Source organism: Monopterus albus, unplaced genomic scaffold, assembly GCF_001952655.1.
Source record: "Monopterus albus unplaced genomic scaffold, M_albus_1.0 scaffold13.1, whole genome shotgun sequence".
In the NCBI taxonomy this organism is placed as follows: domain Eukaryota; kingdom Metazoa; phylum Chordata; class Actinopteri; order Synbranchiformes; family Synbranchidae; genus Monopterus; species Monopterus albus.
In genome coordinates, this window is record NW_018127893.1 from 1573880 (window position 1) to 1583716 (window position 9837).

At 41.9% G+C, this 9837-nt stretch overlaps 2 protein-coding genes across 4 annotated transcripts in view; one reads left to right on the plus strand and one right to left on the minus strand.

Annotated features, from left to right (window-relative positions):
• Window positions 1-6010, plus strand: part of tdrd9 (tudor domain containing 9) — a 16527-nt gene extending 10517 nt beyond the window's left edge. For both annotated transcript variants that reach the window (XM_020591086.1, XM_020591087.1), the window contains 15 exons: window positions 98-205; window positions 403-503; window positions 611-781; window positions 1119-1230; window positions 1328-1543; window positions 2131-2220; window positions 2337-2594; window positions 3630-3797; window positions 4170-4240; window positions 4323-4432; window positions 4607-4703; window positions 4808-4946; window positions 5298-5416; window positions 5513-5585; window positions 5690-6010. In XM_020591086.1, the coding sequence (XP_020446742.1) occupies window positions 98-205; window positions 403-503; window positions 611-781; window positions 1119-1230; window positions 1328-1543; window positions 2131-2220; window positions 2337-2594; window positions 3630-3797; window positions 4170-4240; window positions 4323-4432; window positions 4607-4703; window positions 4808-4946; window positions 5298-5416; window positions 5513-5585; window positions 5690-5788 (1932 nt within the window). In that variant the 3' untranslated portion in view covers window positions 5789-6010. The remainder of the gene's footprint in view (window positions 1-97; window positions 206-402; window positions 504-610; window positions 782-1118; window positions 1231-1327; window positions 1544-2130; window positions 2221-2336; window positions 2595-3629; window positions 3798-4169; window positions 4241-4322; window positions 4433-4606; window positions 4704-4807; window positions 4947-5297; window positions 5417-5512; window positions 5586-5689) is intronic.
• A 286-nt stretch (window positions 6011-6296) lies between these two features.
• Window positions 6297-9837, minus strand: part of rtn1a (reticulon 1a) — a 17577-nt gene continuing 14036 nt past the window's right edge. For both annotated transcript variants that reach the window (XM_020591088.1, XM_020591089.1), the window contains 6 exons: window positions 8653-8860; window positions 8400-8538; window positions 8050-8119; window positions 7783-7829; window positions 7638-7696; window positions 6297-7099 (listed from right to left, as the gene is read on the minus strand). In XM_020591088.1, the coding sequence (XP_020446744.1) occupies window positions 7057-7099; window positions 7638-7696; window positions 7783-7829; window positions 8050-8119; window positions 8400-8538; window positions 8653-8860 (566 nt within the window). In that variant the 3' untranslated portion in view covers window positions 6297-7056. The remainder of the gene's footprint in view (window positions 7100-7637; window positions 7697-7782; window positions 7830-8049; window positions 8120-8399; window positions 8539-8652; window positions 8861-9837) is intronic.

Genomic DNA, 9837 nt, shown 5'->3' on the forward strand with positions numbered 1-9837 from the left:
TATATATTTGTGTGTGTGTGTGTGTGTGTGTGTGTGCGCGCACACATATACAGTATGTTGTTTTCAGATTGTACCTCTTGCTCACTCTTTGCCTTAGATGGTCATTGCTGGTGCCTACTACCCCAACTACTTTGTCCAAAGTGAAATAAATGAAGACCTGGCCTCCAGAGAACTGAGTGGCTTCAACCCCAGAACTACTGTGATGGTCGTACCCCTGTGTTCCTGTTTGAATTGATGATAGTTGTAAAATATTTTTACAATGTAAAATTTTGATTGATAGATGCATACCTTGCATGTAATAACCACGAATATGGGCTGCTAGTATGATTAGAATATTTTAGTATTACTTCATAGGAGGAAGAGATTTTGAAATTGTATCATCCGTCCATGTGTTGTGTCCAGTTGAGGAACCTCCCTCCATACAGTTTTCTCTACTACAAGCAGCTGCAGTCTCTGTTCCGCCTGTGTGGACAGGTCAAAACCATTTCCTTTGAGAGTTCCAGGTACTGAAGGCCAGTAGCAAATTGGACAGCAAGCTTCAACACCTTGTCTACATTAATTATTTTTATAAAGTATGTCCGCACACTCATTGTTATGTTGGTGTGTTAAGAGCATACTTGGAGTTCTACAAGACGACTCAAGACTCAGCGGTGCTGCCTGAGGTGTCCCTTGCCCTTCTCTTGGGCCAGCAGGACCCTCCCATGGAGCTCTCAGTCTACCCCACTGAAGAAATAGAAATCTGTGCTGGGAACAATCCCGTAACTCACATGAAATATGCTCGGTATGACTGTGTTCACACATTATTTGACTAGCTGACTAGCATCTACCCTCCTGAAGCACTTCTGTTTGTTGGCAAGAGACAGGCTCTGTTCCAGTACTCGTTCTTGCAGTCTTGTCTTAAAAAGAATGCTTGGAAAATAACTGCATCAATTGTTATGGTCAGTCGATTTAGGATACCTTGCTGGCCAGCTCTGTTAACTCTTTAAATGATGTGATGTTATGACTTTCAACATCAAAGCAGCCATAAATACAGTGTGACACATTATTCACAGCGTGCAGTGAAAGTGAAGGTGCTAGTAACATTGAAGTGGAGTTCTTCATGTGCTGTTGCTGTGCAGGGTGAATGTAGACTTCCAGAGGCAGTCGGTCAGCCCAGTGGGAGTGTTGAGCAGCAGTATTGACCCAGACAACATACCCCCCAAACCCTTATTTGTGGTCAACATCACAGAGGTCAGTCCTACATTTAACTTAGTTTGGTAGAGTTAAATTTCAAAACATACACTGAAATTATTGATGTTTCTGAGTAACCTATGCATCTCTACTGCAGGTGGTGGAGGTGGGTCATTTCTGGGGGTTCCAGGCAGACGAAGCCAGCTTGGAGAAGCAGCGCCATCTGACAGCAGACATTAACACTCGTACACTGAGTCCTGTGACCTTGGTGCCCTACCCCAACATGCTGTGTCTGGCTCCTTACTCTGAGATCAATGATCAGAGTCTGTACTACCGTGCCAAGGTCCTGCATAATCGTGGCAGTACAGTAGAGGTGAGTATTGCTCAAACACTGTAGTTCTCTAGTCAAGATGTAGTACACCCATTTGATTCTGTCATAACACATCTGCTTTACTTTTGGTCCTCTCTAATTTTTCATGTCTTTTCTCAGAAACACACTAACATGGTCATGCATTATGTCAGGAAAAAGTGTTGTTGAACAAGAATTTGATTTGTTTCTTCCATGAGTGCACTGAAAATATCTCAGTATATGGCCTTTAATGTTACAGCAACAGATTTCACTATGTTTTACATGTATCTAACAGAGCTTTGGAATAAAATGTGTTTAAAACTATTGTGATCCAGCTAGATGCCAGAAACAAATCTCTACTAAACACATGAAGTCACTGAAAGAAGAGCAGAGGGAGAGTATCACTGACCAGAGCTGGCGGTGGTTAGGTCAAGCTTGACAAGTTAGCATTTTGTATTTTAAATAATCTTAGGGACTAAAGGGAATTAATCAAAATCAGTCCAGTAACTGGTTTGACTGTCAACCCCTAATTTAACAAATTGAACATAGGGAAATCATGCATATCACTTAATGTACTAGAGAACAGTATGTTTTTTGTTGTCATTCTACAGGTGGTGTTCTTGGACTTTGGGAACACAGAAGTTGTTGCCTGCAAAAGCCTCAGAGAGCTCCCTCCTGACCTCATGTCTCACCCATTCCAGGTAGCAAAACTACAAAGACACTACTTGTCAGAAAAGTAATTAACACTTTCTAGTCTGTTCCTAAAGTCAAACCTTGAACAAAAAAAAACACACAAACACTCTGCTCATGGTCTTAGGCCCAGGAGTTTCACGTTATTGGAATACGTCCATCAGCTGAGTCCACGATCCTGGGGAACCAGTGGAGCAGTCAAGCCCGCAACCGCTTCATCACGTTGGTTAAGGGCCACTCTCTCATGGTGTCTTTGTACTCTATCCTACATGGTGTCATGCGTGTGCAGCTGCTCATCAACACAGAGGCAACAAGCACCAGTGTGGTAGACGTGTTGGTGGATGAGGGACATGCTGTGGAGGCCAAAGAAAGCTTTGACTCTGAGGTAACACAACAGTTTGGAGCTCAGGCTGTCCTACATGAAATCTGCAGTGTGCAGTATAAGAGGAAACCAAACATAACATGCCCTACTTAACCTAAAATGTAGCAAGTTCACTAACCAGACCTGCAGAACATTCTAGTTGATTGTCAGTCTTAATGTTGTGCATAGATTTGATTGGGGTTTAATCAAATCAGATTTATTTATATAGCACTTTAAAACAACATCCAGCTGACCAAAGTACTTTACATGGGAAAATAAAACCACAATAAATGACTAAAATAAAGTAAATAAAATCAGTGCACATAAAAATAAAACAGCACAATAACACAGACACACAACATATGTTCAATAAATTAAACTTAAATTAAAAGGAGTTCAAAGGAATGCATCAGGCCCTACTGTGTATTATTACCCAAGCCAAATAGGTTTTAAGCAAGAATTTAAAAGTACTGAGGTCAGTAGCTGACCTAACATTAAAAGGTAGGCTATTCCATAATTTAGGGGCTGCAACAGTAAAAGCACGGTCACCCCAGCGTTTATATCTGACCCTAGGAACCTCTAAAAGAAACTGGCTTGAAGATCTGAGGAACCTTGTAGGTTTGTGCCAGTGCACTAGTTCAGGGAGGTAAAATGGTGCCAAACCATTAAGAGCCTTAAAAACTAAAACGGACTGGAAGCCAGCGGCCATAGTATAGAGCATTGCAATAATCAAGTCTAGAAGTGATAAAAGCATGAACTGCAATCTCAAAATCATTAAAAGAAAGGAATGACTTGACCTTGCTTAACAGCCTCAAGTGGAAGAAGCTAGATTTCACAACTGAGTTGATCTGCTTGTCAAACCTCAAGTCGCCGTCAAACATCACCCCTAGATCTTTTACAGTCGACTTCAGGTGTTGAGCTAGGGGACCCAGGCCCTGGTTAGAAGCAGTTAGGGCCCATGTCTACTGTAGAGAAACATCCATCAGCTCAGGTTCAGAAAAGTCTGAATACTGTGTGCTTTTCTCAGTCAGGATGTCTAATCTTTGTGTTCTCTTGCAGCAAAACCATGAGGTGCTGATGTCCTTGTATGAGGCCCTGAAAAAAGGTAAATACGTCCCCAACAGTGCCAGCAGCTCCTGGAAGGAACATAAGAAAGAGGAGAAGGAGCTCATTGACAACTTGCTCACCCACTTCTCTCAGAGCCGGAAGCCTTATTTAAAGAACAAGGTAAAACACATGACACATCATGGAACATTTCATATGTGTAGCAACATTTTAGTGATAGTAAACAATAACTGAATGCACAGAAACTGTTGTAAAGCTTTTTGACAAATCTAAAGAAGTAATGAGAATTAAAAACTAAAATAAATGTAGTCAATTACAAAAAAGCTTTGATGTATTGGAAGCTGATCTTTTGTTATTGGTTGGATGATGGAATCACCTCTGCATTGTTTGTTTTGTCCAGGAGATGGAGCCATATCAGTGGCTCAGTTCATGTGTTGTTCATTCAGAGGCCCATCTATTCTATTTGATAGAACAGTGGCAGTGTAATCACAGCTCTGAATCACAATAATGGCTGCTTCCTTTCTAACACCATAGGTCCGTCTGCATGGGCCATACAGTCCTTACAAGATCAACTTCCACTGCTTGAGCCAAAGGATCCTCTGCAAGTAAGCCTTATACATGAAGACCAGATTAAACTTGCAAGTCACTGTTGCCCACCTCATTACTTCTGAAGTTGTCCTTCTCCAGGTCCGTGTGTGTAGAGAAGTGCAGCATCAACTCACTGGCCCTGAACGAAAACCCTCACTCCAAACATCAGAGGATGCTGGTGGCTGGGACTATATCAGTAAACGTCACAGGTACACATGGATATTTTATATGAAATGACTAAGGTTGCTTGTGGTGACAAGCTTTGCTGCCCCCCTCATTTCTCTAAGGCTCTAATGAGTTAGGGCTCTGTGTCTTTTTGAAGGTGTTCTTCCAGTTGTCAAACTCTGTTTTTGCAGCTGTAAGCGTGTCTGCTTGTCTTGCAGGTACACGGATTCTCCTGAGGGATACTTCCATCATGCCAGATATCCCGGGACTGCCTGCACTCCTTACCATGCTCTTCACCCCTGTCATGGAGTTACGGTTAGTTAGATGCATAGACTTGCTGCTTGAAGGCAGCACAATCAAAATATCCATGTAAATGTTTTCTCCTGATTTTAAACGTTTTTTTGTTTTGTTTTTTAAAGCACTAATGAAGAGCGGACATGCTTCACTGGTGCCCTCTGTGGCTTGGGCTGGGACAGTCAAACACAAGAGAGCATCCTACCAGACAATGACATTGAACTGGGCTTTGACTTCAGGTTTGACGTTAAGGACATCACTGAGGTAACAGCTATCACCAGAGGGGCAGATGTGTTGTAAGTGACAGTGGGCAGGAACTCAAATGTTGTTTCACAGATGATTGATGTCATGTCTCTTAAGTGGTTTAAGTATTCACCATATTTCACCTCATGCTCAGTGACAAAAAAAAGCAACATTGTGTTCCAGTGGGGTAAAGTATTTCTCCAAAGTGTAGGAGAGATGGAGCAATATTTTATCCAGTACTACAATAAAACTGTAGTGTAATGGCATTGACTGGATTGGCACTGGGCCTTTTGAGTATTATTAATACTGCCAGTGCTACGTGATTATAGTGCTTCTTTTGTATTATTGAGTTCTGTTTTCTTTACTTTTCAGATAAATGCTTTACGACAAGCTATAAACTGTCTGGTATGTGAAGGGCCCAGTGGCACTCTGCACTTGGACTCCGACAGGATCAGCCACCTCCAGGAGGACTGTCGTAGGCGCCTCATAAGGTCACTTACTATACACCCACGGAAATCAGTAGTATTTTTAAATGTTCAAGGAATGTGCATGCCATTATTAACCTGGGTTTATATTGTGTAATGCAGACTGTTCACCAGGTCACCCCCAAGGGAAGCTGTCGCCCCAGTCTATTACAAGAATCCAGGGAAATGGAACCAGGTACATTTGTTGCTCCAATCGTGAGGTTTTTCATCTAATAACCTCTGCTACATGCATGTTTCTTTTCTTTTTTTTAATTAAATGTTTGTGCATTGGTCCTGCAGGTGGATCCTTCTTTGAGGGTAGCGATTGTGGAACCTGGAGGTGGACAGACAAGAGGTGTTCTCTTCCAGCTGCATCCTTTCACTCTCCTCAACAGCTAAAATGTCACTAAACTGAGTCTTCGCTTTGAATTTTCTTTTATGTTCAGAAGAGTGTGTGTATGTGTGTGTGTGTATACACATACATATTTTTTTTAGGTTCAAATGGGTTTGTAAGTGTTCTATTAAAGAAGTGTTAAAGTTCATTACTGATTGTCCTGTACCATCCTGTATAGCTTGTTTATAATGTGCTTCATCAGCAGACCATTGAAAGTTTTCAAAAGATGAGATTTGTCATTCAGGCTCTTCATTCAAAGTGTCACTGTAACCCAAGTCCCATTAAATTTGTCACCACACATGCACTTCTAGATGTCTGTGCCAGAGTTTACTGGCTTGTATTTATAGCTCATTCCAAGTCTCACATCCAGAGTTCTCCCCGTGTAGTGCAAATGTTGCATAGCCTCAGGGAGGCGTTATCACCTCAAATGTAGCTGTGGTATCAGACACAAACTCGTCTTTGACTTGAAGTCAACTCAGGAATGTGAACTTAGAAGTGAGGTGGCTGAGGAGATGTTGTACATCAAGGAACATTTATTTTCTTATTATTGTAATTAAATACATACTGTAAGTGCAAATAGAGTCCAGGGTCTAAAGAACTACAGAGTATAGTTGAGCATAGTACAAAGTTGGACAGTTATTCAAACAAGCTAGATATCACCAGATACTTCTTGTCTTCATAGTAGTTGTACAACAGTACCTAACACAGGAGCATGTGCATTGTTCCTTATACAAAAGCAAGAACCCTACAATTACCACATCTACACGTATTGTTAAATTATTTTGTGCTTGAAAACACCAAAAGGAAATATTTATTTATATATTGATATATACTTAGAGAAGCCCCATCTGCTAACTCAGAAACATGAAGCAGTATTTAACATTGGCAGCAGAGCACGTCTCTGGGCATTTAGCTTTTTGTGCCAAACCATACAGTTTGTGGTAATGCACTGCAAAGCAAAAACAGCATGATTTAAAAATTGCACAGAAGATAGCAAATATTATTTACCCAAAGCTCGACTTCATGCATTTTATAATAAGCAACAGAAAAGTTTCTCTTTTGTTTTTGAGTTGTGTACTTGTCTAACTACAGTGACAATGTGTTAGTGTTTAGACTGCTATTGACAATGGTGAAGGCTTCTCCTTCATGGATGCTTTTAGAGAACACCAAGATGACAAAGCATTACGCCTCACAGATGATGTCCAGGCTCTTTAACAGTGCGCGAGCTTCGTGACTGGACTGAACTGTCAGCTTCATGGTGAGGCAGACAGGTTTACTCCTCCTTTCTCTTGGCCCCAGGGATTTTCGCCTGGATCCTGCACAGAGCAAACAACTGTTAATATAAATCCAACATGATATTTACTCTAGATTAAGCTGTGCTTATTCCGCTTCATTCTTAGGGGGCAGAGCACCTGCTATTTTTGTATTGTTCCCACAAAACCAACAAGTCAAGTTATACTAAAACTGGGAAAATCACAATGGTCAGTCCAAAAACTGCAGGGAGACAATTTATCAACCCTTCAGACATTGAAACAAGCTTGACCCTTAAAACAGAACCAATGAATTTATACAAGCCAGTTTGAGCCAATTAAAAAGACAACAAAAATTCCCATTTCTACAAAGCTGATCTGACTCATCACCCTGTGCCACACATTAATATCTGAGGCCTTTTTTAACTTCAGGCTTTATAGTCCAACTATTTTAGTTGTGATGACTTTGGTTGAAACAAATCAGTAAAATATCCTGCATATGTGAGAAATGTAGTGTGCATGATTTGCTCTTGTGCTTCGATCTACATTTGTTTGTATATCTTAAGTGATCTTTGAACAAAAATTTTGAATGGCAAACACTTACTTCCCCACCACAGAGTTGACCTGGGTCTGTATTAGTCCTACATACTGATCAATCTGTGCCTGAAAAAGAAACGATGGGTGTGAATACCGGAAATTGTTTTCTAAACCAGGACTGACCACAGAAATTTTAAAGCTCAAACTCCTACCTGATGTTTCTCATAGACCACAGGCATGGTGAACATGGAGACCACAGCTGTAGAGGAATTAGAGAATGAAATGATATGATAGTGAGGATATGTTCAAATAGGAACACATTTGTGTCAGTTCTATTATGTGCACTGAACTTCTAAAATGTTTATTTAAAAAAATCTACAATGGTGGTGTGTGGGTGGTGTCTACAGCTGTGTTTAGTTCTTGCAGATAAAACGGGGCTCAAAGAGAGAGCGAGATGTAGTCAGCCGGGGTGGCCTCACCTAGGATGAGCAGTGTCAGGCCATTGAAGAGAGCACCCACATAGGTCAGCAGCCACATCAGAACAGCAAACTGAAACACAATACGTTTTATCTAAGTCATGCACCTGTGTGACTTGCACAGTAAGTTCTATCTAAGTCATGCACCTGTGTGACTTGACATTCGTTATATTACCAGTATTATGTGTATTACCAGGTCCTTTTGGTGCCTGTATTCTTATGAAATGTTGTCATGGCATGAGACTAAAAAATCCACTAGTGGTGCCCAGAGAAAGAGCTGATCTTATGTCGCACATGACAGGAGCATAGTTAGAACAGAATCTATTCCTTGTCAGCAGTGCTAAAAGGCAAACCTTCAAGGAGTCGACAAGATCTTGTACAAGGAACAGCCTGCGGAGCTCCTTCATACAGGTGTTGGTGTACAGCAGGATTTTGTCAGCATATTTAATAATCTGGTCCTGGGACAGAGCAATTTCCATGTCCAGGTAGGCTCTGGGAAAAAATGCAAACACAGCAAGGACTAAAAAAATATCTTTAGCCTTTAGTAAGTAAATGCCCTACTTTTTAAAATGAACTCTCTCTAAATCAACTTTCTGCTTTACTCACTTGAAAGGATGTCCCTCATCAGTCTTCTGCACAGCCTGCAGCACTGACTTGTAGATCCTGAAGCTGATGGTGGCAGAGAGGGCTGCCAGGGCTAAGTAGGCTCCAACACTGACCACGCTGAACTGGGTCAGGGAGAAGAGGAGCAGAAGCACACTGCTGAACACGGTCCCAGACTGCTTCACATTCCTCCAGTAGAGCAGGTCAATTGCTGGGAGGGGAGGGGGATCACAAACAGGGTTAGAACCCACAGCCAGCAGGAACTGACCTTCCACTCTCTAACCTGTAGACCTGAGCACTCATGGTCGTATCCTTTTCAGAGTGGATTAGGCTACTGCATGCTCCACACCACGCATCTGGGCCAGAGAAGTGGAAGTTGTTCACAAGCCACGGTCCTCAGGGAGCTGTCACATTAACCCAGCTTCCTAACCTAGCTGTTCATTAGGTTAGATGGAGCTGTGGAGCTGTAAGGTGGTGTGAAAGTGTCCAAGTGCTGATTCATCCATTCACCTTCTTTACCCCAATATATACAGCAACCTTTGCAGAAGATAATAGCTGACTCTCACTTGTGCCACTATCTATATTGTCTCACTCCTTCATATTTACATTCTGATGTATGCTTATTGTCAGTGCCACCTGGTCTCATATATGTACAGTATACAAACATGTATAAAACAGCCACATCACAGCGAAGTTACACCTGCACTTGCTGCCCACAGAACTGAATTAATGATTGACCTATAGCTCTGTGAAGGCAGCAGCAGAAATAGAAGCACTATCAGCAGTTCACAGAGAATGGTTCAATGTGACCTGGCCAGACAAGCAACTCTGTGGTTGGTGATGAATGATGACGATGCTTCAATGCAGTATCTCAATGCAGTGGAACGCCATGATTCTTCTAAACTGTCTCACACTACAGGAACAACAGCTGGGATATACAACACCAACATGCCCCCCTACCCCAGGAAGTTGTACTGTACATAATGCTGGAGTATTTTCCTTCTATTCTAACATTTCTTGTCTTCTTTGTGTGGTGGGGCATGCAATTCAAAGCCACTACCAAAGATGAGAGAGAAGTGATAACTGAGGATTAGCCAGTTGTACCATTACAGCTCCAGTGGCCGACACGGTCCTCGTCTGGCAGTCGCCTGGAAGCACAGGCCTGTTTCCATGAGAACTGTCAGCTGT